The sequence below is a fragment of the Protopterus annectens genome, chromosome 2.part1, assembly GCF_019279795.1.
Source record: "Protopterus annectens isolate FY-2018-M chromosome 2.part1, PAN1.0, whole genome shotgun sequence".
In the NCBI taxonomy this organism is placed as follows: domain Eukaryota; kingdom Metazoa; phylum Chordata; order Ceratodontiformes; family Protopteridae; genus Protopterus; species Protopterus annectens.
The window spans coordinates 1,796,060,487-1,796,088,406 of record NC_056729.1 but is presented as its reverse complement, the minus strand read 5'-3'; the positions used below and the strand labels follow the sequence as shown (position 1 = coordinate 1,796,088,406).

At 39.7% G+C, this 27,920-nt stretch overlaps 1 protein-coding gene across 11 annotated transcripts in view; it reads right to left on the bottom strand.

Moving 5' to 3' along the window:
* HSPG2 (heparan sulfate proteoglycan 2) overlaps window positions 1–27,920 on the bottom strand; it is a 2,126,006-nt gene that overhangs the window by 1,453,800 nt on the left and 644,286 nt on the right. For 10 of the 11 annotated variants that reach the window (XM_044063227.1, XM_044063230.1, XM_044063231.1 and 7 more), the window contains 2 exons: window positions 21,865–21,990; window positions 8,889–9,116 (listed from right to left, as the gene is read on the bottom strand). In XM_044063227.1, the coding sequence (XP_043919162.1) occupies window positions 8,889–9,116; window positions 21,865–21,990 (354 nt within the window). Of the gene's footprint in view, window positions 1–8,888; window positions 9,117–15,106; window positions 15,230–21,864; window positions 21,991–27,920 lie in introns of those variants that run through there. The other variant, XM_044063237.1, reaches the window with a different exon arrangement.

Genomic DNA, 27,920 nt, shown 5'->3' with positions numbered 1-27,920 from the left:
GAATATTGAATGATGGTAGCATTGCTGGTAGCAATGCATAGTTTATTTGTAAGTATACAGAAAAGTAGAGGTCTGGGGATCGACCCTTGTGGGACACCTACAGAGAAAGAGGTAGTAGGGAGAAAAGTGAGTTTAGCCACTCAAACAAAAATAAATAAATTCCATACATACTTAAATATGTGTGTGTGGTGTGTTTAAATATACCAACTCTGAGATCACACTAAAGGGAAGAGAGGGCACAGTTCACTATGGTGGCCGAGTGGTTCCTTTCACAGGGAAAGGAATTCGGCAGCCCATGCTTTCTTTATGAAGAGGTTTTGGTGGAATCAGCTCGGGTAAGTAACGTTCGTTAAAACGTACTTTTGTTAATGAAAGTAGATTCATATACATTTTATATATATATATAAATATATATATATATATATATATATATATATATATATATACACATACGTATATATATATAGGTTTACAATCAAAATGTTGAAATTCAGTTACACGACAGGCTCCTACTCGAACATGGAAGGAGCGACAGTCGGAATGTCGAGGTTCATGTGTCCATCCGTTAAGAAGGACGTACACAAGGCAGGGACACGAAGCATGGTTGGCAACGGCAGCTGCCAACATTAATCTCGACAGAATGTTGTCGATGTTGCTGCGTCGACATTTTGGACCTACTTAATATTTATGAGTCGGGCATATGTGTCACGGAAACCACCATTCGCGGTTGTAAGTTTCGAGCTTTTGATAGTAAACCATATATATATATATATATATATATATATAAATAAAGCTACATATATATATATATATATATATATATATATATATATATGTAACTACATGTATGTGTGTATACATATACATCTATATATATATATATATATATATATATATATATATATATATATATATATATATATATACATATATATATGGATATATATAGATCCGTATATATGTGTATATATATATATATATACATATATATATATATATATATATATATACACACACACACACACACACACACACACACACACACACACACACACACACACACACACACACACACACATATATATAAAAGCATAACCTTCCATTGAAAATGCACAATACTGATTTACAAATGATGACTACCTAATGGTTGACGAAGAGAAACATCGATCCGCAAAGGATCGACTGTTTTTTTTTGCAGGGGACATATCCCCACACACCCCCACAGCCTCTGCTAATTATATACATTAACTCCAAGATCACACTACAGTGGGGAAAGGACATATTCCCTGACACCCACTGCACCATGATCTCATAGTGAAAAAGATGGCAACTTTCAATCAGATTTACCTGCTTTTTCACTCGCCAATGAAAGGTAGTGCACCGATACATATATACATAGACATATACATATCAAAGTGTCTGAATGTGAAATTTGTGCAGAAAACAACATAAAAGGGAACCTTGAAACATGACATAGAAGCTGCTTACAGGGAGAAAAGCTGCAGCAATACACTACAGGTCTATGAAAGGCTGATGGCTAGAGTGCAAACGAAGGAGAGGAAGGAATGAGTTGAAAACAAATGGGAGGAGCCAGTAGAAGCTGAACAAAGCATGTGAGTTAAGGTTGCATATAATGTGCAAAAATGGATTCTAGAGGCAGTGGGCAAGCATCACTCAAATGGCATAATGGCTGGCATCATCTGTACCCACTGAATACAATCAACATCTATATTGAAGATTTTTTTTCAGTTTTTCATATTTTTAATTTTTTTTTTATATATTTTTGGAGAACCAGTGGGAAGTCTCTATTTACAAAGATTCAAATCACATTGCAAATAAATACAGTCTGAACATTCAGAACATTTATAACACTAAATGTCTTCTAACTTCAAATTTAAAACCACTTTTAACTGATTACAGCCAAGTGCGCCTCCAGGCATTTCTGCATCTCTAGGTGTCAAATACTGCTTGTTCATTTTAGCATTAATAATTCCCAAATCCTGCTGCATACAAGGTATCAGAACATTTTATCTTGAAGCACACATGATGACAAACACAACTGTATTGATATTAGACCTCTTGTCAATTTGTATTTGTTAGAACTGTAAGGTGATAATTAATTTTTTTTAAAGACTCAAGCCACACCCACTGGGAGTTAAAGGTGCACAATCAAAAGTGCTGTACTGGAGGGAATGAGTTAAAAGGGATTCTTAAACTTCTACCATATAAAACCCAAAAATGGAAGATAAGGAAGCTCTGGATTCAACACGAACTGACAGGATTACATAATGAAATTGAGCCACATTCAGTTATTCGCTATAATAATAACATGCATAACTGAAGTCTCATCTGCTTTTTTCAAAATGTGCCAGACAACCTTTAATGTACCACATCATCAAAATACTCACAATGGATCGCAGTTTTGGTTTTCATCCAAGATTACATCAGTAAAAACAGCAAAGACATTACCTGTTGTTCTATAGTTTCAACTGATGGCCTAACTTTTCTGACTTCTGTTCTGTCTGTATTTGTGGGAACAGTGAAGACACAATCATATAATATCATGTCCTGTGATATCAGCAGTGAAACTCACTATAAAAACAAAACAGGGAGCTTCAACACAGAACGATCTCAGATACTCGCCCACCAAACTTCTTGGTCTGGAGCACAATTTTTCCTAATACATCCTGACGCACAAGGGTGCACTTGTACAGTAGTCAACAGTGTAGCACATTATTCTTTTTGTTAAATTGAGTTTTAATAGTACCAAAGAGATGGTGTGGCTAATAAAAGACTTAATATACAGGACGCAACAAACCATAGGTTCATAGGTATGTACTAAATAATCAACTCTGCCGACCTTTATAAGTCTAGCCAGTAGCATAACCCATATTCAAAAGTTCCCGCCAACTTCAAGGATGGGAACACAAGACAGACTTGGGGGAGAATTTCAGGTCACCCATTCACTTATCCTGATTTATCATGAAGGTGGCAAGGGAACAACTCTGCCTGACATCTAGTGAAAATTTGTTTCTGAGGTGGGGGTGCACATTGGTATTTAAGTCTATCACACCAACATGTCTTATTTTTCTATTAATGAAGGTTTAGTTCCTTTAACTGGTTATTTGAGAAGTTATCTGTTCTATAAAGGAACAGGAGGTCAGAGAGAGTCAGCTGTTTCATGATTCATATGACATGATGTTCCATAATTAAGTATAACGCCCCACTTGGCATGTATAGTACAAAGCACCTGCAGCAACTTGAAAGACCTCAAAGGTTTCTACAAAGAAGATGAAGGGGCTCCAGCATGTGCCTTACACAGAGCAAATATAGTCCCTGTCGCTATACTCCACGTCATATAGACTTCTTAGGGGAGACTTATGCCTGGCCTACACAGCAATCCAAGACCCAAACCCTAATGAACTTGCTGCATATTAGTAAATCAAACGTGACTAGGGCTACCTGTTCCAGGGACCTAAATATGGCCTGAGACTTAAATAAGATGTGCTGGAGGGACAGATTTATATCTCAGCAACTGCAGTGTCTTTGGAACAGGCTTCCAATTCATGTGAAGAAGAGCACCTCTATGACACTGTTGAAGAGGAAACTGGATGAATGGATGGGGCACCATAAATTCTTACCAGGGACAGCACCCACAACTCTCCTGGACATGGGCGGTCATCACTAAATGCAATCTTAGGTAATGACTAGAATTGTCATGGTATTACATTGGGATGAAATGACTAGGCTTAAAATGACCTCCGGGTCGATAGCTTAGTAATCTCCTATGATCCTCTGATCTTGTGGCTTTAAAGGTTGGACACAGATTCTTACAGAGCACCCCACAAAAGATTTGATTATAAAAGGCTGCCACTCTGCTCTGTTAAGTAAGATTTTTCAGGCCTCTGATCTTTTCAGTTATAAAGCTTTGAGATCACTCAAGCTGAGTTATATCTTTAGACAAATACATATCTGAAGGGGCATTATGTTCAATAATGTGTCTGAAGAGGCATGAGTCAAGTGGCATTAAGACTTCTTTAGACCAAGAGGAGATGCCTTTGGAAATTAGATTAGCCTGACAGAAGGCTTTCTTAGATAATGTGGAGACATGACGATCAAGCAATTAGGAATTATCGACAAGACTGCCTAGATCCCTTATAAGCTACTTTAAAGTTTTGAGTTAGCTTCATGTGAGATTTTAGAATGCAACATTAGATTTTGGGATTGCAAAATGAAAGACACCCCTCAAAGTGTGAAACAATGAATCGAGAAATTTTTAGCAAGCTCTACAGATCATCAATTTATGAGAAAAAAGCAGCACCTTTACAGAATGAAAGGTCAAATTAGGTGCTGAAGCCATTGTCTATTTCCTTTTATTATATCAATAATGGTAAAAGTGAACTGTGCTGTAGTATGTTGCAAGGTGTGCTTATATAATGAGCTGGGAGCTCGTTTATTGCGAATATCACTTAAATGTTCAGAAATCCTAACCCGCAGGGGCCTTGATGTTTGGCCCACATAAAATGCTGAGCAGGAACAACTGGATAAATAAATAAGCCAGTCCGTGCTACAGTTACCAAAAAATAGGATATCATAAACCTTTGATATATTTGCACTGGTGAAACTTTTTGATTTAGTAACATATTGACAGGCAGAACAATGACCACAGGGGAAACAACCCTTAAATAAATCTCTGAATAAAGTGGGCTGTGTTGGGATAATCTCCGTACTATGTTTATAATGGCTAAAGTATGACCCCCAAAGGGGGCCCCGTCAAAAAGAAAACAAACACCTAGGTCCCAAAATTTTAGAGATTCTATCATCTGACCTTAAAATACCCCAATAACGATCGACATTGGTGTTGCACCCATAAGTAGTGACAAACCTAAGGTTGTGTTGTCATCCAAAACACTCGATTTATATGTTAATAAATCAGATCTGGTTTGTGTGGAAACCAATTACTGGCAGTCAAAACAGTATTATGATCATAACCCCTATGATCAAATCTATTAATGAGATAATGCTGGAATTTCTGATAGGATTTTTCAGAGGAACATATATGTCTAATATGGAGAAATTGAGATTTGGGAATATTATTAACTATATGTCTAGGATGAAAGCTGGAGGCATGGAGTAGCATATTATATTGGGGGTGTTTCTGAAACACCTTAGTGCTAAGTGTTTGGTCCTTTTCCCAACTTACAGTCGCATCCAAAAAATTGACTTCCATTAAATAGTAGTGTACAGTGAATTCAATTCCCCATTTGTTCTGATTCAGATATTGCATGAATTCATGTAAGTAGATCTCATCTGCTCTCCATACCATCCAGCAGTCATCCAGATAGCATCTCCAAATGTCAATTTCTGATATATATATATATATATATATATATATATATATATATATAAGTTGTAACTAGTATTATAAATCAATTGGTCCTCTAGGAATCCCACGAACAGATATGCATATAAGGGAGTGAAAGACACTCCCATAGCAGTACCCTTGACTTGCCAGTATCATTTGCTGTGAAAATCAAATACATTCTTGCTAAGAACGTGTTCAGTCATGCAAATCAAAAGTGTATTGAAGCCTAGTGGATATATGTTTGCCCTTTTCAACCAGTATTCAATGACTTCAAGACCAGCCCAATGTGGAATACTGGTGTACAATGCGCTAACATCTAAAGTGCACATAAGCCAATGAGGCTCCAATTGTGTGTCTGAAATGATGTGCAAAAATTGTGTGGTGTCCTGGATTCTGGACCTGATTAATGGTAATAAAGGTTTGAGATATTTAGTCAAGAATGCTGATAGAGGCTCAGTTAAGGAGCCTCTACCCGAAACAACAGATCTTCCCAGGGGTTTATTTTACGTTTTTATGAATTTTAGGTACCAAATACAAGTATTGTGACTGAGGATCAACAACAGTAAGATGGAAACATACAGTCTTGCTGATAATCCCTTCATCCAAGGCATTCTTGAGAAAATCATCAATCTCTTTTTTCAACCTATCAGTGGGATCCAAAGGCATATGCATATAGAATCGACCATCTGACAGTTGTCTGTTCTGCTAAATACATGGTCTAGTCCAGAACCACTACAGCCCCACCCTTATCTGCATGGAGAATAACCAAATCTTCCCCTGCTTGAGATTTGAGGGTGCTTGTTTTTCCAAATCAGTGAGGTTAGATCTCCAAAGCTGAAAATCAGAGCCAAAAAATGCAAATCCTTCAATACACATTGTTGGAATGTGGCCACATGTTTTATTTTATTTATTTATTTGAAGTTTGTTTGCCAGGAGGGTCCATTGGGCCGAATGAGCCTATTTTCAATGGAGTCCTGGGGAGAAAAGCTCCATAGATACAATATATAAAATATATAAAATAACAGTTTGTTAAAGTACAAGAAGAATACATATAAGCCAAAGTAAATGTTAATACAATTAGAAGACAAAGCAGAACAATAAGTAACAATTTATGTGAGTTTACAATTTTAGTCTCTATAATCGCTAAAATAGATGTTAAATCAAAGACAATAGTGAGTAGGTATATACAAAAAAATTAAACATAAGCAGTTATTTACAATATGTATGTTCCCTTAGGGGGGATGTGATTGTAGGCTATGGGGGTAAGGTAGTAGCTGGGGATGTTATGCAGGATCGGAACATTGAGCATTCCCAGAGAGATGTTAAGTGTGAGTGGAGGCTGCAGGTGCTGCGAATATGAGGTGGGAGGGAGTTCCAGAGACGGGCTAGGGAAAAAAATCCATTGGAGGCATAAATGAAGATTTGCAAAATGTAAAATCAGTAGAACTTTGAGTATGAGATTGAGATTGAAAAATACAATTTTAGATTAATCAAACGGCAAAAAGCCATGATATCATTAGCAAACGTGTCCTCATAAACCAGAAAACCAGGTATGAAATTCAAACCTTTATTGAGAAGATTAATTTCACCGTCTGACAACTGCACAGATGAAATATTGTGCACATTATGAATAGGGCTTAACGGTGTATTAATACTTCCAGAAGTTTTTCTATGTTTCCTGGATGCTGTATGTTTATGCCCCCCCCCCGTGTTTGTTCCTCCTAAAGGGTCAAAACCCACAAATTTCTTGGCCACAGGTGAATCACAACTGTAAACAGTCTCAACCTGAGTGGCCAAGGATGACTCATCTCCAGAAGTACCACTCAAACTACTTGTGGTCTTTTTGAGAATGGAACATGGTCTTTTCCTCTTGAAAGTGGGTTTGGTGTTATCTTGTTTTACAAACTTGACATTTTTGCCTGGTCCAAATTCTTTTCCTCTTTGGTAATCATTTACATCCCCGTTGATTTTGTGTACTTTTTTCTCCTTAAGTTGTTTCTCAAGGAAAAACAAATCCTGAACCAATTTTTGAAAATGTGGTGTATAGAAAGACTCTCCTTCATAAACTTTAACTTGTTCACAAATGTTATTAACATCTGTAGTGTATTTGTCAATCATGTGTTCATAATAGGAGATAAGAACCTCCATAAAAGATATAGAGGCCTTTTGCTGAGCTAGAAACCAAGCTTCAGATAAAGACTCATCAATAAAATCAACTAAAGGTTGTATATGTATTCTTAGTCCACGTGGGGTTATACCTGGGATCTTGTAAGCAGTAAGTAATTGTAAGTGCTGCACATTCGTTCTTAACAACTTCTTGCTTTTTATTAACTGATTAAAGAGGGTATTGCAGATATGTAAGGGATCATTATCAGTATTACTACCAGCAGGTTGTGATGATCCCAGCCCAAAGGCTTGTAAATCTTGTTTAACTGCAGATAAACCCTGTAAAAGGGCATGAAGATCCATAGTGTGGCAATATTTCTAAACAAACACAAGACCCTAAACTATTGTGAATGTAGGCCAACAATTTTGATGGCTTAAAGACAAAACTTGTACACCATAAACTGCACCAATAATAAATAAGGTACTAAATACAGTAACAAATAACCCAGTTTGCCAACAAAACATACATAAACCACTACTTTACTCCCTTGGACCTAATAAAGTTATAAATAAACATAAAGTCAATATATAATGAACAGTAGATTGAACTAAACATCCCTCAGAATAAAAAACAAAAATCAGTCTGGTTAACCTATATAAGGAAAATAAGAACTGAAAAGCATATAAACCGTAATATCAGAGCTGATAATACAGCCCCACAAAACAAGTTAAATACTGATATAGACAATAGACACCTTTGCAATAGTCCAAAAGTTATGAAAAGTCTTAATGAAGCACCACCAAAAAACTTCTTGCTGAATTGTCCCAATTCACTGGAATTAATGGGCTGGTAAATGTCTTAAATAACGATGAAGCAGATCTTAAATTATATCACGATCGATCCGCCAAGCCCATGAATGTGAATGAAATACCCAAATGGTTGGCATTCTTCACCACCCATCTATCCCATACGGACAAGGCAAAAAGTCAATACATATAGACCATGATGTCCAAAACGATAACACCGCTCCACAAAACAAATAAGGTACCGGTGTAGATGATATACAAATTGTCTAAAGTCCAAAAATTCAGAAAGATCCTAATTAAGCAACACCAAAAAGCACACTGATGAAATGTCCCAATTCACTAAAATTGGTAGGCTGATAAAGTTCTTAAATCCCGATGAAGCAGATTTTAAATTATATCACAACCATTCTGCCAAACACACAAAAGTAAATGAAATACCCAAATAGTTGGCGTTCGTCCCCACCCATATATCTGTACAAAATAAATGTACAATTTACAATGTGCATAGCCTGAAGATATGCATTCATTTAAGGATTCACTTAAGGATTATGTAATGTGCTGCACTCCTATAAATGCAGACATTTAGATGCAATTCCATTATTGTACTCACCGCAGCTCAGCTCATCACTACCATCAAGGCAGTCTCGTTCTCCGTCACACAGGTAGTCTCTGGGGATGCACTGCTCATTCTGACACACTGCTTCATCTGTCCAACAAGGCCGCAGAGGAGGAATTATGGTTGGGAAACGCTGAGGGGTTGTCCTGTCTGCTGTTGTAGGCCGCAAAGTTGTTATAACTGGTCTTCTTGTTGTAATAAGTGGAGTAGTCTCAGTTACCTCTGAAAGAAAGCAAGTGAACAATGAATAAGCAACACATTTTGTTAAGAAATATTTTTAAGAGAAAAGAGTGAACTCTTGCTGCATATTTTATTCACATCAACCTCTTTTTAACCTTCAGGACTGCTGTTCTAAACTCTGCCAGTGCTCATCCCTGAACCTGAACATTCCAGCATTGCATAAGAAGACAGATTCAGAGAAAACACAGACACAACTCCCAATTTGTCAAACATGAGTTCTCAAAATAAATTCCAAAAGTACAAGATAGCAAATTACCCCCCCTCAAAAAAAAAAGATTCCGTACTGCTTGAATACATCAGTTACATATTCCTGTACATAGACCAAAATATATTACCAATATAAATGGGATCATGTAAAAGTGCAACTTTTTGAACATTCAAATAAGTGAATTCAATTCCACAGCAGCACCTTACTTATTAAACTACATGTGCCCTCAATCTGCCTTGAAATAATCCGTATGCCAACATGCAGTGACTTCTAAGTTGTACAAGCTGTCCTGTGAATGCTTATGAATTGCTTTCCAGTGAAAGGTGAGCTGTGTTAAGTGTGGGACAATGTGTTTGCAGAGCTTGTTTTTAATCATCCTCTTAATTAACAATGTTTCCAAGCTTAAGAAAGATTCCTGAACAAAAGTTTAAAGATAATATGACTAGGAGTTAGAACAGTCTGTATGTGTACGTGTTTGTGTAGATGTGTGTGTGTGTGTGTCTGTGTGTGTGTGTGTGTGTGTGTGTGTGTGTGTGTGTGTGTGTGTGTGTGTGTGTGTGTGTGTGTGTGTGTGTGTGTGTGTGTGTCCCACATCAACAACATTCTCCAACAGAGAATTTGGAAATCTAGTGGGAAACAGAACTAATCTCACAAAATGAAATTAACTTATGAATCAAAACTAATTTAATGTATGATTTATGATCCGCAACAAATTACCTTTTTTCAATGATATAGATAATTTCCCACCAAACATAGCAATTTTTCCCTGTTCCATAACATGTTCATCTTCTAACACATCAATAACTATGCCTCCCATTTGAATGATAATGAATTACCTGCAGAGCTCCTGCCTGGGTGAGTGGGGTCAGGCAGAGCCCCCCATGGAGGAAGTCCTTGAAGGAGAGACTGACAGATGGCAACAGGGCCTGGAAGACTCTTTCTAGGGCGAAGGCATCTGACCTTACCTCATACCCAATGGCATCCCTCGAAAAATCGCAAAGTCCCCATAGCTGCTCAGGATGGGAAAGCAGGAGGACTGACCGCCCTGGGAAGCCAGGTCACCATTCAGACTGAGCGGTCTAAACTGGGACATTTCTGAATGTTTGGGATTCTGGATCAGAGACTTCCAAACTGGGACTGTCCTGGAAAAACTGGCATAGTTGGTCACCTTGGCCTAACCCCCCCTGACAGAAGAGGTACAGCCTAGAGTTGGAACAAGCAAGGCTAAATGGTCATAAGGCCCAGTACTCTTGAGCTTTCTATGATTCTGTGACTCCATGACAATGCTGAATGACTGGAAAAACATTCCTCTAAATGAAGAAACATTAAAACAAGTGAATTAATTGCTAAGTAAATGGAAAGGGTATAAATTTATCATCACAAACTCAGAGGGATGCATAAGTTCTTACGTAAGACATTCAGTTTATTCACAACAATGAGGAGAAAATCTGCCATCACAATAATATTTGTATGGATTTACCAAGCTAGCATTATCTTGTCCTGATAATTACGAAAATACAGTTTCTCAGTTAACTCCTGCCAAACGAAAATGACGTAATGATATGACTACCAGTGAGTAACTCTGGTAATAGCAACTGTACTTACTCAGAGAAGGTAGCCATGACACTACACACTGAATGGAAACAGAAAAACCAACCAGCCAATCAATATAAGAATACAGACATGTTAAGTGACTCCAAAAACTGAAAGAAAGGGGACGAAACCTACAGTTGTTATAGAATAGTCATCCTAACTTAATATAGAAAAATCCTCTGTAACAAAACTACTTGAACATAAATGGAAGGATTATTACTAACATTGACTAAAGAACGTTTATAGCTTACAAATATAGTGCTGCTGCATCAGTGCCCTCCAAATGTTCATAAAACAATGCAAACATTGCAGTACTCATAAAAGGTAAAAAGGAAATGCCACAAAACTCCAGCACTGCTCTGTCTAGAAGCAGGTTACTAAGGGTAGTAACTACCTTTTTGTTAAAAAAAAAAAAAAGTCTTGACTTAGATTTACATGAAAACATACTATCTGTCAGGCAGTATAAAAAAAAAAACCAGACTGCCTGGACCACATTTTGCTCAAATTCCTTAGAATGTGTTTATCTAAAGTGCAATTTCCTCTGGACTGGACACTCTGGAAAATTAAAGTACCTATAGATGTGCTGACAGTGTGAACTGTCAAAGAAATTATGTAGGCATACCTCTCACCTTTTTTGATCAAGAATCAGAGACAAAGCCAAAAACTAATGGGGGGACAAAGGCCCAAAATCAGCGACAATTTTTAAATATTACTCTAACTCACTTAAAAAGTTGATAGAACAGGTTTTGCATCAATATACATTTTCTTGACAATAGAAAGTATGAAACTCTAATGGCTGGTATTACTGAGTGACTGTAATCCTAAGTGATTTACCAGAAAAATCAAAATGTTATGAGTTACAACGCAAAAACATCAGGCAAAGATCACGGACATTCTGCAAAAATGTGACCTCAGAGTAGGTATACATAACTTGGGGGAGTACTGGGGACTTGCCCCTCACATTGGTAGGTGTAGGGGGGTATGCCCCCTGCAAAAAAATGTTTCTAAGAATTGCTGAAAGGAGTTTCAGGATAATTTTTTCGATTTATCGGCAGTCAAAGAAATGTCTGTCAATGAAGTGACATGAATTCCTCTCCTTTGCCATGCTCTAAACCAGTGTTGATATATCTCACTCTATGACAACAAAATTATGTTGTTGTAGAATTATATTACTCAACATTAGAAAATATCACAGAACATTACTGTTTACTTTTCCAGTTCACTTGAATCTGCATTATCTATAGCCGCTGAAAGAATTTTGGATAAAAATAAAAAGCAAACAAAGCTATCAAAGTTGAAAGGCTTCTTTGCATAAAGTACTGCATTTAGTATCTTTTCATCTCATTAAAGGACAGCTGCACAAGTCTAAAGCAGACACCACAGCATTTAATTTTACTAAGTCACTTAAACTTTTTTAACTTCTCACTACTTCTTAATTAACCTTTGTTGCATTTCCATTTTTTTAATCAACTTATTTTGCAAACTGCTATTAATGCAATGCAGACTATGTTTATTTTTATTTCACAAATTTAACACGTTAAACATTGAAAGTAAAATGAAAACAAAAGAAATACAAGTGTGGCCAGAAATCAATTCTGCACAAATAAACCCTCATACATTAGCTTTGTCATTTTATTTGAGAACCCTTAAAACAACACTGTTCCAAACATTTTTGTTTACACGACTTTTGATGTCAGACTCCTTACACAATTTGGTTTGGGCAATCGTTCTTCACATGCTAGAAGTAATGCAAGTTTCTACATGATCTTCTAATGCCCTTACAAATGATAGTTAAACCAAAGTGCAACTACAAATCAATCTTTGAGACCATTTCAATTTTGAGTACATTCATAGCAAACTTGTAATTATTCAGATATGATATTGAAATATTCAAGTTCTGTAAAATATTCACAGTCAAAATTATGTAAGTACTATTTCCTACATCGACTCTCTCTAATATGTCTGGTATTTCAAGGTGATCATTTTTAGTTATTACAGGGAATATGGGCATCATTTCCATCCAAGAAGCCTTCAAAAGGAAGATACTGCAAATCATTGTATTATGCTGTCTATTTTTGTTATTTTATTAATTTGTTAAAACTGCAAGCCCACTGGACAGAAGCATCCCTTTTCAGGGGTGATTCAAGAGAACTGTCTGGTTAACTGACTTACTCAGTCACACAGTAGGAAAATGAAGGTGGAAACCCCTCTACCTGAACTAAAGGAAATGGCTTATTAACACCTCGTTGTCTTAATCATCAACGGCTCATTAACACCTTGTTGTCTTAATCATCAACGGCTCATTAACACCTCGGTGTCTTAATCCTCAATGGCTCATTAACACCTCGTTGTCTTAATCATCAATGGCTCATTAACACCTCGGTGTCTTAATCCTCAATGGCTCATTAACACCTCGTTGTCTTAATCCTCAATGGCTCATTAACACCTCATCATCTTAATCCTTTCCACTAAGTGTTTACCTTATTCTACTTAAACCAAACCATTTGGAATTTGTAAATCTTGTGCTTGTTTTCTCATTCGGTCTAGGACTTCAACCTTCTTTCTTCAATTAACTTCATATGATACTGGAATACATTTTTTTCTGCAGTTTTTTGACAACAGTTGCCAGCACCATGGCATGACTAAAGCTAAAGCAACCCAAGTTTGATTAGTGGGCCAGGTGTCTGAGATGCTGGCAAGAGGTGGATGGACGTGCCTCTCCTGTGGGGAACAAGTGATGATTGATGACTGGCAGATGCTGGGGACGTGAAAAGAGTGCTGTCCTTAGGAGGGCAGGGACATTGGCTGAGTCACCACAGAGGTGGGACAATATGTCAGCATGTCCCATTGCATATCCATCCCATGATGTTATAGGTGTATGAAAGGAGATGGGAATTTACAGCATATAAAAAGTCCTCCTTGGCAGAAATGGAATGTTGCCTTGGAGTGCATGGGGTAGTTTTTGTGTGGTGCAGTTGTGATGAATGGGGAGAGGCTCTCAGAAATAGCGGATGGTCTGTTGCAAGGGAGGGGGGGGGGGTTAGAAGAAGACAAAAAGAATTAAAAAAGGACACACGTTAACAATAACTATTCTATGCCGTCAAAAAGAGATAACTCCTGTGCGGTCAGGACCATTAAATAAGACATTTATAAATTCCTCAACCAGTATCCTTAGCTTAAATCATTTATTCAGATTCTCAAGTGTTTCAACACCAGTACTTTCAGACAACTGTGAATTTTCAGAATTTCATTTTCTTTCTATATCAAATACATTTTCATAGTCCTTGCAATGCTTGTTACTAATGTCCACCCATCTTTCTTACACATGTATAGCTATGCAATTAAAAACTCACTATTATATTCCATACCCAATGCTATCTGGACAAGAAATTAAAAAAAAAAAAAAACATATATTGAAAAGTCACTATCACAAAGAAAGTTATAAATTCTAACCCCATTACTGTCCCCTTTAACATGTCCACTGTGAAAGACTGAACTACATCTAAAATGCTATAAAGAAGTGCACTCAAGGCACTTAACATAACATGGTAACTGAAAGACTGGGATCCGCACTGGAAAGCCCCATAATGTGGAGACTGAACTTCTGAAAGGCTGGACTTACATATCCTTAGTCCAAGATTGCAATTTCTCTGAATATTCCCTTTTCCCTGAAGCATGATAATCTTGGAGTTGGGACATATAAGTTGGGGGATTGTAAGTGATCAGGGGATGCCTCCCTGTAAAAAGAAGTTTAAAGAAGAGCAATGTTCTATATTAACTGTTCTCCTCCATTTTTGGCCTTTTTTTTGATATGTTGGGACCTGGCATTTTGAGTCATAGTTTAATAAGGCTTACATGTCAGGCAATATTTTAAAGAGCAGTGATATTACAGATGTCTCTGAATGAAACAAATTGGAACATTTGGTCACAAGCCTGTGTGATGTATCATTTTATATTACAGAAGGATTAAATACATCATAAAACACTTCTCTTCAGCAAGCAAATGTTTTTGAAGATACTACAAAAGATAAATTGATACCTACGAAATAAATGATGGCAACTGGACACCTGACTTATATTGGTGTTAATGCTGTATTTAACAAGACCACTTTTCACTGCCTAGACTGTAACACACAAATAGCAACTCAAGCAAAACAAGTGATTTACTTACCACAATCCTCTTCATCAGACATGTCATGGCAATCTGGTCTATAGTCACAGCGAAAATGCAATGGAATGCATGTGCCATCTCGACAAACAAAGTCTTCTGCACCACACTCCTGCTTCACGGGAGGGACTAAAAGATAAGAAAAATAATTTGTTTCTGAATTAAATTAACTTTTGATAGCTACTAAACAAGATGCATCCAGAAGTACAAAAGAATGTAATAATTTAAAAAACACCATCAAAAATATATTAGCTATGAGGGAGCCAAGTTGACCTGCTGGTGCTGGAGGGAAGTATCAACAGATGCTGCTAGCAAACTGGGTTCAATAAGCAATCCATGTGTAGAACTGTCAGCTGGAGAGGTGGGGGGTAGATGGTGCAAAAGGGCAGAAGGACAGATCAGATTTCTCTCATAATGGTGTGTATTTATGTTATTTTCATTTTCTTTGTTTACTGGTTTAGTCCTATTAGGCCAGTGTCGGTGGTGCTCACACTGACTAGGGGACATTTGGCCAGGGAAAGTACAGTTTTGTACCTACCATAAATGTAGATGTCCGATAGGTATGCATCTGCAGTCATCACATATGGGTTGTCCTGCCTCAGGCAGCCCTTCGGTCGGCCGGATTCCAAAGTCTGGGTCCGGCGTCGGCTGATGTCGCACTTTCCCCGACGTCAGAGCACCTGGGGTATAAAAGCATCAGCCGACGCCATTTTCCTCAGTTTTTCTTGCCCCAGATGCCAGGTGCCCTCTTAGGAAGGCTAAATTTGGAGAGATGCATTTAAAAATCCAAACATGCACAATAATATAAAAACAAATACACCATAATAGATCCCAGCTAGCTATAAGAGGGGTAAGTACCCAAGGAATACCACAGAGGGGAAGGAGGGAGGGTAAACCTGACTGCAGATGCATACCTATCAGACATCTACATTTATGGTAGGTACAAAAATGTACTATGTCCTTCAAGGATGCATCTGCAGTTATCACATATGGGTAGAATACCATAGCCAATCTGGGGGTGGAGGAACTATGTAAAGGATGGTGTAGCTAAAATGCCCTGCAGGACTGCCGTAGCAAAGCCTGCTCTGGATCTGGAATATAAAGGTAAATTGTAATGCTTGGCAAATGTATGCACGGAGCTCCATGTAGTAGCTTCTAAAATGTCCTTGGTAGCCACCCCTCTTAAGAAGGCTGTGGAGGTGGCTGTGGCTCTCGTGGAATGAGGTCTAATGTTAGCTGGCACAGTTTTTCCATGAAAGGAGTAACAAAACGAATGCAATTCCCTATCCATTTTGAAATTGTCTGTTTGGAAATTGCTTTTCCTTGTGTACCAGCAGCATATGCTACCAACAGCTGGTCAGTTTTTCTGTAACCTTTAGTTCTGTCCAAGTAGTAGCGCAACTGTCTGTGTATGTCCAGGGTGTGCAGAAGTTTCTCCCCTTTGTTTTGTGGATTTAGAAAGAAGGTAGGCAAGTGAATAGCTTGATTTAATGAAACCCTGGATACTACCTTTGGCATAAATGTAGGATTGGTTCTCAATGAAACTCTGTCCTGATGAAAAATAAGGAATGGCTGTACTGCCATAAGGGCCTGTAACTCAGATACTCTTCTTGTTGAGGTTATGGCCAGAAGGAAAGCAGTCTTCCAAGCCAGGAACTGTAGTTCTGCAGATGCTGCTGGTTCAAAGGGAGGCACTGTTAGTTTTTCCAACATGAAGTTAAGGTCCCAAGTAGGTAGAGGTGGTTTCCTTGGAGGATTGATGTTTTTGATTCCTCTTAGAAACTGTCTTAGGAGAGGATGACAGAAGACAGGTGGATCAGTATTGTACTCTGCTGAAATTGCTGAAGCATGAATTTTAATGGAAGAGTAAGACAGATCATTGTGGAACATTTCTGCCAAGTATTCCAGGATATGTGCCATATTCATCACTGTCGCATCTAGGCCCTTTGTGGTGTTCCAAATGTGAATTCTTTTCCATTTTGCTGAATATGCCTTTCTTGTGGAAGGCCATGAAGCTTCCATAATAATATCTTTCACTCTCTGGGATAGCTTGTCCTGAGGAGGAGTCAAGGTATTTTCCAGGCTGTTAGTTGCAAGGTTTTCAGGTTGGAATGCAGAGTTTTGTAATTGTGCTGTGTCAGTAGAAGTGGTCATAGAGGAAGAGGCCATGGTTTTGTGCATGACAGGCTCTTTAACAGTGGGTACCAGTGCTGTCTTGGCCAGTCCGGAGCTATCAAAATCACTTTTGGCTGCTCTGTCCTGATCTTCAGTAAAACCTTGGTCATTAATGGGAGAGGTGGAAATGCATACACTGTTAGAGTTCTCCAGCTGAAAGAGAGGGCGTCCACTTTCCATGCTTGTGGGTGCTATGTCCTTGAGCAGAATTTCTTCAGCTTCTTTCTGATTGTGGGGGGAGGCAAAAAGATCTACGTCTGGCCTTCCCCATGATTGTGTTATCTGTAGGAAGATGTCTGGGTGCAGCATCCATTCGTGTGCATCCATGATATTTCTGCTTAAGCTGTCCGCCAGTATATTGTCTTTTCCTGGCACAAACTGGGATTGCAGCTCTATATTGAGTTTCAAGGAAAGTTCCCATAGATTCATTGCCAGTCTGCAAAGAGGATAGGAATGGGTGCCTCCTTGCTTGTTTATGTACCACATAACTGTGGTGTTGTCTGTCCTTATTAGCAGGTGGCCTTGATGCAGAAAGAGTTTGAAGGCCTCGATTGCATGTATCACTGCCAGCATTTCCTTTTGGTTTATGTGCATGCGTAGCTCCTTTTGTGACCATAATCCTTGAATACATCTGCCCTCCATGTGAGCTCCCCAACCGTGGTCTGAAGCGTCCGTTGTAATGGTTTGGCTGGCTGTTGGTTTGCTGAAGGGCAGACCCCTGTTTGACTGGCTTGCTTGAGCCCACCACAGAAATTCCTTTTGGAGGCATGGAATGAGTGGGATCAAAGTTTCTAAGCTGTGACTGTGCTGAGTCCATAAACTCCTTAGGTACCATTGTAGTTTCCTCATATGCAGCCTTGCTTGTGGAATCAGAAAAATGCAAGATGCCATGTAACCCAGGGCCTGCAGGATTTTCCTTACAGTCAGCTGAGTTTGTCTTGTCAGATTCTTGAAGTAATATGGTAGTTGTCTTTGTTTTTCTTCTGTGAGAAAAGCCATTTGGGTGGTTGTGTCTAGATCCACACCCAGAAAAGTTATTCTTTGGGATGGAACAAGTCTTGATTTGTGAATGTTGACTGTATATCCCAAGGCCTGCAGTAGGCGGATGGCATAATTCAAGTCCTTTACCAAAGTTTGTTGGCTGTCCGCTTGTATAAGGCAGTCGTCCAGATATGGGTATATGTGAATCCCCTGACGTCTGCAGTGTGCAATTACTGATGCCAGGCATTTCGTGAATACTCTGGGCGCAGTAGATAAGCCAAAGGGCAATGCTGAGAATTGATAATGCTCTGAACCTGCAAGAAATCTGAGGTGTCTTCTGCAACTTTGTCTGATTGGGACATGCAGGTATGCCTCCTTGAGGTCTAGGGTCACCAGCCAAGACCCCTTGCCCAGCATGGGAAGGAGTTGCTGTAGAGTCAGCATTTTGAATTTTGGCACAATGAGATAAGTATTCAGTGCGGACAAGTCGAAAATAGGTCTCCATTGATTTTCTTTTCTTGGAACAAGGAATAGTCTGGAGTAAAATCCCTGGCCTTGTTCTGAAAGAGGAACCTTTTCTATAGCTTTCATTTGTATTAAGTTGGAGATTTGTTTCAAAGCCTCTGCCCTTTGATTTGGTGGCAGGTCTGGCATGCCTTTTCTTTTTGGCAATGTGCGAAAATGGAACCTGTATCCTTTGTGTATTATTTGCAGTGTCCATTTGTCTCTTGTAATACTGTGTCAATTTTCTGAGAATAAGGAAAGCTTTCCACCCAAAGGTGCTTCTAATTGAGCCCTGGTTGGCGGAGTCAAAGCAAAGTCATTGAGACTGTCCTTGTGCAGCAGTTGTAGGTCCTGCACTACCTCTCTGGTTGGGAGGCTACCATTGACGTCCTCTGTAGGAGCCTCTAGCTTGCCCTCTACCTCTGGCATGCCTGTTCTTGCCTCTCTGAAATCTTTCTTTGTCTGGAAAGGACCAATTCTTGGTAGGCCAATTTCTGCTGAATCTTGGTGGTTGGACTTGTAGAAAATCTTTGACTGTTTGTACAGATTTTGCCTTTTCCTCAAATTTCTTTAAGACCTCCTGAGCAGTGGAGCCAAATAACTTTTGCTTTTCCAGTGGAGCATCCAGAAGCTTAGCTTTAACATGGTCTGGCAGAGATTGTTCCTTCAGCCAAGCATGCCTACGTATGACTGCACCTGTCACAGCTGACCCACATGAAGCTTCCAATGCATCATAACCACACTGTAAGAAATGGTTGCTAACCTGCTGGGAGTTATGTACCAGATCCTGAAGTGATTTTACATCTAGGGGTTCAGGTGAAGTCAGTTTCTTATGCAATTCATCTAACAAATACTCTTGGTACTGTATCATATGAAATTGACAATTTAATGCCCTCATAGAAAGAGTAGCAGAAGTATACACTTTTTTACCCCATCTCTAAAGTCCTGGACTCCCTTTCAGAGGGAGTGGATTTTTAGTAGTGGCAGCTGCAACCCCTTTAGGGCCCTGGGAAATAGTTTCTGGATCAGCAGAATGGGCCTTGTAAAGAAAAAGATGTGAGTCCGGGACCCTGTAGTACCTATCGGGTTTGGCAGGGGCCGGAGGAAGAGTGTCAGGGTTATGCTAGACTCAGAGTACACTGTCATTCCCATGGAAGAAGAAGCCCTCTACCTGAACTAAAGGAAATGGCTTATTAACACCTCGTTGTCTTAATCATCAACGGCTCATTAACACCTTGTTGTCTTAATCATCAACGGCTCATTAACACCTCGGTGTCTTAATCCTCAATGGCTCATTAACACCTCGTTGTCTTAATCATCAACGGCTCATTAACACCTCGGTGTCTTAATCATCAACGGCTCATTAACACCTCGGTGTCTTAATCCTCAATGGCTCATTAACACCTCATCATCTTAATCCTTTCCACTAAGTGTTTACCTTATTCTACTTAAACCAAACCATTTGGAATTTGTAAATCTTTTGCTTGTTTTCTCATTCGGTCTATGACTTCAGCCTTCTTTCTTCAATTAACTTCATATGATACTGGAATACATTTTTATGCAGTTTTTTGGCAACAGTTGCCAGCACCATGGCATGACTAAAGCTAAAGCAACCCAAGTTTGATTAGTGGGCCAGGTGTCTGAGATGCTGGCAAGAGGTGGATGGACGTGCCTCTCCTGTGGGGAACAAGTGATGATTGATGACTGGCAGATGCTGGGGACGTGAAAAGAGTGCTGTCCTTAGGAGGGCAGGGACATTGGCTGAGTCACCACAGAGGTGGGACAATATGTCAGCATGTCCCATTGCATATCCATCCCATGATGTTATAGGTGTATGAAAGGAGATGGGAATTTAAAAAGTCCTCCTTGGCAGAAATGGAATGTTGCCTTGGAGTGCATGGGGTAGTTTTTGTGTGGTGCAGTTGTGATGAATGGGGAGAGGCTCTCAGAAATAGCGGATGGTCTGTTGCAAGGGAGGGGGAGTTAGAAGAAGACAAAAAGAATTAAAAAAGGAAACATGTTAACAATAATTATTCTATGCCGTCAACAAGAGATAACTCCTGTGCGGTCAGGACCATTAAATAAGACATTTATAAATTCCTCAACCAGTATCCTTAGCTTAAATCATTTATTCAGATTCTCAAGTGTTTCAACACCAGTACTTTCATACAACTGTGAATTTTCAGAATTTCATTTTCTTTCTATATCAAATACATTTTCATAGTCCTTGCAAAGCTTGTTACTAATGTCCACCCATCTTTCTTACACATGTATAGCTATGCAATTCAAAACTCACTATTATATTCCATACCCAATGCTATCTGGACAAGAAATTAAAAAAAAAAAAACATATATTGAAAAGTCACTATAACAAAGGAAGTTATAACTTCTAACCCCCATTACTGTCCCCTTTAACATGTCCACTGTGAAAGACTGAACTACATCTAAAATGCACTCAAGGCACTTAACATAACATGGTAACTGAAAGACTGGGATCCGCACTGGAAAGCCCCATAATGTGGAGACTGAACTTCTGAAAGGCTGGACTTGCATATCCTTAGTCCAAGATTGCCATTTCTCTGAATATTCCCTTTTCCCTGAAGCATGATAATCTTGGAGTTGGGACATATAAGTTGGGGGATTGTAAGGGATCAGGGGACGCCTCCCTGTAAAAAGAAGTTTAAAGAAGAGCAATGTTCTATATTAACTGTTCTCCTCCATTTTTGGCCTTTTTTTTTGATATGTTGGGACTTGGCATTTTGAGTCATAGTTTAATAAGGCTTACATGTCAGGCAATATTTTAAACAGCAGTAATATTACAGATGTCTCTGAATGAAACAAATTGGAACATTTGGTCACAAGGCTGTGTGATGTATCATTTTATATTACAGAAGGATTAAATACATCATAAAACACTTCTCTTCAGCAAGCAAATGTTCTTGAAGATACTACAAAAGCTAAATTGATACCTACGAAATAAATGATGGCAACTGGACACCTGACCTTTATTGGTGCTAATGCTGTATTTAACAAGACCACTTTTCACTGCCTAGACTGTAACACACAAATAGCAACTCAAGCAAAACAAGTGATTTACTTACCACAATCCTCTTCATCAGACATGTCACGGCAATCTGGTCTATAGTCACAGCGAAAATGCAATGGAATGCATGTGCCATCTCGACAAACAAAGTCTTCTGCACCACACTCCTGCTTCACGGGAGGGACTAAAAGATAAGAAAAATAATTTGTTTCTGAATTAAATTAACTTTTGATAGCTACTAAACAAGATGCATCCAGAAGTACAAAGGAACGTAATAATTTAAAAAACACCATCAAAAATATATTAGCTATGAGGGAGCCAAGTTGACCTGCTGGTGCTGGAGGGAAGTATCAACAGATGCTGCTATCAAACTGGGTTCAATAAGCAATCCATGTGTAGAACTGTCAGCTGGAGAGGTGGGGGGTAGATGGTGCAAAAGGGCAGAAGGACAGATCAGCTTTCTCTCATAATGGTGTGTATTTATGTTATTTTAATTTTCTTTGTTTACTGGTTTAGTCCTATTAGGCCAGTGTCGGTGGTGCTCACACTGACTAGGGGACATTTGGCCAGGGAACTTCCCCTACTATTTTTTGATAAGTGCAATGGGATCTTCTACGTCCATCTCAGCTACTGCCAACTCAGGCAAGTGGGACCTTGGATTAACATCTTACCTAAAGGATGGCACACTCAGGAGTTCAGCACCTCTTTTATGCTGTACTGCAGTGTCAGTATTGGAAGTTAATCCATCTACATGGTGTGGGACTAGAACTCACAGCATTCTAATCTTCCAGCATTCAAGGTAAGTGTGCTAACTTTACAGCCAGTGACACTTGTGTTGTAGGATCAGAAACTAATACAAAGACTTTTAGTAGTAAATGCTGGCACTGATGTAGCAGGGTCACAGCATAAGTTGGCCAGAAAAGTCATCAGGAGGCAGGAGATGTGTAGAAAAAATGCTCAAGTCTCAATGTAAAACTGCACTATCCCATGGAACTTTGGGAACATACAAAAATACCTTTGAGTCAAACACATGATCTCACCCCACTGCAACCTAGCCCTGCTAAATCTATTGCTCTCTAAAGAGGAAGGAACCATCTAATGTTCTGTCAAGCAAAAGCAACTACAGTGAACAGGGAAGGAATAAATGGATGATGGCAAAAGTTGGAAAGTAATTCAAAAGTTAAGTCAATTAAGATGAAAAATAATATGCTTAAAATATCAGGGAGATGCAAAGTAAGGGAAAATGTGTTACTGTTTTTATAATCCATATCAACTCCAAGTGTGGTAAAGTACTAAAGAACACATTTTGTAACATCACCTTCATTAAGTGACTTAATTATATGCAAGAAAAAACTCCTAACCGGGGTTAAAATGTGAAAATCTTAACTGCTACCTCCTAAGGAGTCCCCCCCCCCCCCCCCCCCCCCACACACACACATAAAAAAGAAAACTTTCTGGATCTTGTGTCTGAGTTGCAGCTTGTTCTTCTGGAATGAGCACTGTCCTGAGTTCTGTCAATCCTACAGTAAAAACATGGAAGACCTGTCTTCATGGCTTTTCTACCTAAACATAACATCTGCCACTAATCAAAGAATTAAATACAAACAAAAGCTGCAATACTGTCAAAACAGAAACATATACATATATTAAAATATAAACAAAGAAAAATGTTTTCGGTACACAAATCCTTCAGTTGAGCAGCCTTCCTATGTAGGCCGAGTCTCAAAAGTCGAAGAACTGTTCTACAACAGGGTTGCTACTTCTACAGCCCACAGAACCTTACACCTGGAAAGGCTGTGTGGAAACACTGTACAAATGTCAAACTCTGATTTACAGGACTGTCCAAAAGAATTTAGACAAGTGGGCAATCGAAAATATTGTATGTCTGACTATTAAAGGCTAAGCACATGTTGACTTGCATTCTGAAACCAATGGAAGGTTATTTTGGGTAGAGATGAGAAGAAAACGGGATTACAGCTAACACCTGGTAATTCATCTACAGCAGAAAATGCTGCAATGGGAGATAGTGGGCTTACTGAAGCTAGATGAAAACAAACTTCACTGCTCAGGGACAGTTTTCATATTGCCAGATCAAGCGTATGTAACCTAAATGTGTCATGACTTTTCGGGCTCTTAAGAGTGTAAACACTGTACAGTGAATACTTTATTTATGAATCTAAAGGCTTACAGGGTAAGGCTAAGTTATAGAAAAAATAATAATATAAATCCAAAACACCAGATTAGTGTAAACTAGAAGCCACATCACATAATAACATGCATTAGCTAGAAGCAAATCATAGCTGCACACAGTACACAAAATAAACACTAAAGCAGAAACATCACTTAGACAAACATATCAACTTTTTTCATTTGAAGGTGCCTCTAACACCTCCTTTTACTACTGTAACAACACCATGGTACAGAAACATTGCAATGGTTATGTTGCCATGTTATGAAGCTGGGGACATGGGTTTAAATTCCATCAGCTTTTTCTTGTGTAGTGAGTGACCCACTGAGTAGCAACTTACATGGTTTCTACTCTGCAAACAAATACATGGTTGTTATACACATAAAAGAAACAGCCTGTCTGCATGACATCATAACCCTGCACTGTCTGGGCCAACACTGCTTCCTGTCTACATGAAAACATGGCCCTGCACTATCTAGGACGACAGTGCTTCCTGTCTGCAGGACAACATAACCCTGCTCTATCTAGGGCAACAGTGTTTCCTGCCTGCAGGACAACATAACCCTGCATTATCCAGGACATCAGTGCTTTCTGTCTGCAGGACAACATAACCCTGCACTATCTAGGACAACAGTGCTTCCTGTCTGCAGGACAACATAACCCTGCACTATCTAGGGAGACAGTGTTTCCTGCCTGCAGGACAACATAACCCTGCACTATCTAGGAAAACAGTGCTTCCTGTCTGCAGGACAACATATCCCTGCACTATCTAGGACAGCAGTGCTTACTGTCTGCAGGAAAACATAACCCTGCACTATCCAGGATGACAGTGCTTCCTGTCTGCAGGACAACATAACCCTGCTCTATCTAGGGCAACAGTGTTTCCTGCCTGCAGGACAACATAACCCTGCACTATCCAGGACAACAGTGCTTTCTGTCTGCAGGACAACATAATCCTGCAATACTCCAGGACGACAGTGCTTTCTGTCTGCAGGACAACATAACACTGCACTATCCAGGACAACAGTGCTTACTGTCCCCAGGACAACATAACCCTGCACTATCCAGGACAACAGTGCTTCCTGTCTGCAGGACAACATAACCCTGCTCTATCTAGGGCAACAGTGTTTCCTGCCTGCAGGACAACATAACCCTGCACTATCCAGGACATCAGTGCTTTCTGTCTGCAGGACAACATAACCCTGCACTATCTAGGACAACAGTGCTTCCTGTCTGCAGGACAACATAACCCTGCACTATCTAGGGAGACAGTGTTTCCTGCCTGCAGGACAACATAACCCTGCACTATCTAGGAAAACAGTGCTTCCTGTCTGCAGGACAACATAACCCTGCACTATCTAGGACAGCAGTGCTTACTGTCTGCAGGAAAACATAACCCTGCACTATCCAGGATGACAGTGCTTACTGTCTGCAGGACAACATAACCCTTCACTATCCAGGACAACAGCTTCCTGTCTACAGGACAACATAACCCTGCACTATCCAGGACGACAGTGCTTTCTGTCTGCAGGACAACATAACCCTGCAATACTCCAGGACGACAGTGCTTTCTGTCTGCAGGACAACATAACACTGCACTATCCAGGACAACAGTGCTTACTGTCTGCAGGACAACATAACCCTGCACTATCCAGGATGACAGTGCTTACTGTCTGCAGGACAACAAAACCATGCACTATCCAGGACGACAGTGCTTACTGTCTGCATGCTCCCTACATAATTCAATATAGTGCACTTTAATATGCAATTGCACATTACTACAGTTTGCCCTGTGAATCACAGTACTGTTTTCTATACTCTACCTTCATGCAATATACTATGAGATCTGTTTTAATACTACATTATCTTATCATATAGTAACATTAGTCATGTATATCACCTTGTATACTGTTATACGTATGGTAGTAGTATGTGTTAATATAATATGTAATAATCCCACATTTTTTGCATGCAGATTTGATCTGTATTACATGTTGTCTGTGCTGACTGTTTTACCTGACTTCTGCCTAGGCTGTGGCAGCAGAGAGTTACTAGGTCAGTCCACCTACCAGTAAACAAATTTCTAAATACAAAATAAATGAATAAAAAATGAAATGAAGCCTTCACGATATTCTACTTCTTCGAATCCGACACATTTCAATTCCTTTTCAATCAACTCTTTTTATCTACTGTCATGGAAATTCTTTTTGTTTAAAAACAAAGACTATGTTCAATTTTTATTTCATTCCACCGGGACACTTATCTAAAAAAAAAACATGCTCAGGATGCTACTTTACAAAAACATACCCTTAAGCAAGACAGCAACTAAAGAAATGATGTGTGCACGTGTGTGTGTGTGTGTGTGTGTGTGTGTGTGTGTGTGTGTGTGTGTGTGTGTGTGTGTGTGTGTGTGTGTGTGTGTGTGTGTGTGTGTGTGTGTGTGTGCTTTTTTTAGATGAACTGAGAAAAATACACAAATGCTTTTGACTGCAGTGAGATCGTTAAGATCAAATTATGCTTTTGTTTTAAGACAATAACTTCTGAAGTGGCGGTCATAGTTTTTAGTGTCCTTAGACCTCATAGTACAAGTCTTGTCCCCAGTGCCCCACATTCACATCAAATTAACCATCCCTCCTCTTACATTACCATACTACTGTGGTATTTGCTGGGGGTGGCCATGGATCCTAAGGGTGTCCTGGTGGCACAGCCATCTGTGCTTCCATCTGACAGGAGAGGGGGTTATATGCTCTACCAACTTTCCCTTTCTCCACCCCCCCCCCCAGCTTGTCAACTATATCTTAGGGAAACTGCCTTTTATGGAGCATGCTTCCCTTAGGAAGCATCATCAACAAGCTCACACCCTTCCTGGACAGGCAGTAACTCCCTTCTATGGAGCACACTTTCCTTAGGGAGCATCATCAACAAGCTCACTCCCACCCTGGACAGGCAGTAACTCCCTTCTATGGAGCATGCTTCCCTTAGGGAGCATCATCAACAAGCTCACTACCTTCCTGGACTGACAGTAACTCCCTTCTATGGAGCACACTTTCCTTAGGGAGCATCATCAACAAGCTCACTCCCACCCTGGACAGGCAGTAACTCCCTTATATGGAGCATGCTTCCCTTAAGGAGCATCATTAACAAGCTCACTCCCTTCCCTGACAGGCATTAACTCCCTTCTATACAGCATGCTTCCCTTAGGGAGCATCATCAACAAGCTCACACCCTCCCTGGACAGGTAGTAACTCCCTTCTATGGAGCATGCTTCCCTTAGGGAGCATCATCAACAAGCTCACCTCCTCCCTGGACAGGCAGTAACTTCCCTTCTATGGAGCATGCTTCACTTAGGGAGCATCATCAACAAGCTCACTCCCTTCCTGGACAGGCAGTAACTCCCTTCTATGGAGCATGCTTCCCTTAGGGAGCATTATCAACAAGCTCACTCCCTCCCTGGAGAGGCAGTAACTCCCTTCTATAGAGAACGCTTCCCTTAAGGAGCATCATCAACAAGCTCCCTCCCTCCCTGGACAGGCAGTAATTCCCTTCTATAGAGAACGCTTCCCTTAAGGAGCATCCTCAACAAGCTCACTCCCCTCCCTAGGCAGGCAGTAACTCCCTTCTATGGAGCACACTTTCTTTAGGGAGCATCATCAACAAGCTCACTCCCCTCCTGGACAGGCAATAACTCCCTTCTATGGAGCACGCTTCCCTTAGGGAGCATCATCAGCAAGCTCACTCTCTCCCTGGACAGGCAGTAACTCCCTTCTATGGAGCACACTTCCCTTAGGCATCATCAACAAGCTCACTCCCTCCCTACACAGGCAGTAACTCCCTTCTATGGAGCACACTTTCTTTAGGGAGCATCATCAACAAGCTCACTCCCCTCCTGGACAGGCAATAACTCCCTTCTATGGAGCACACTTCCC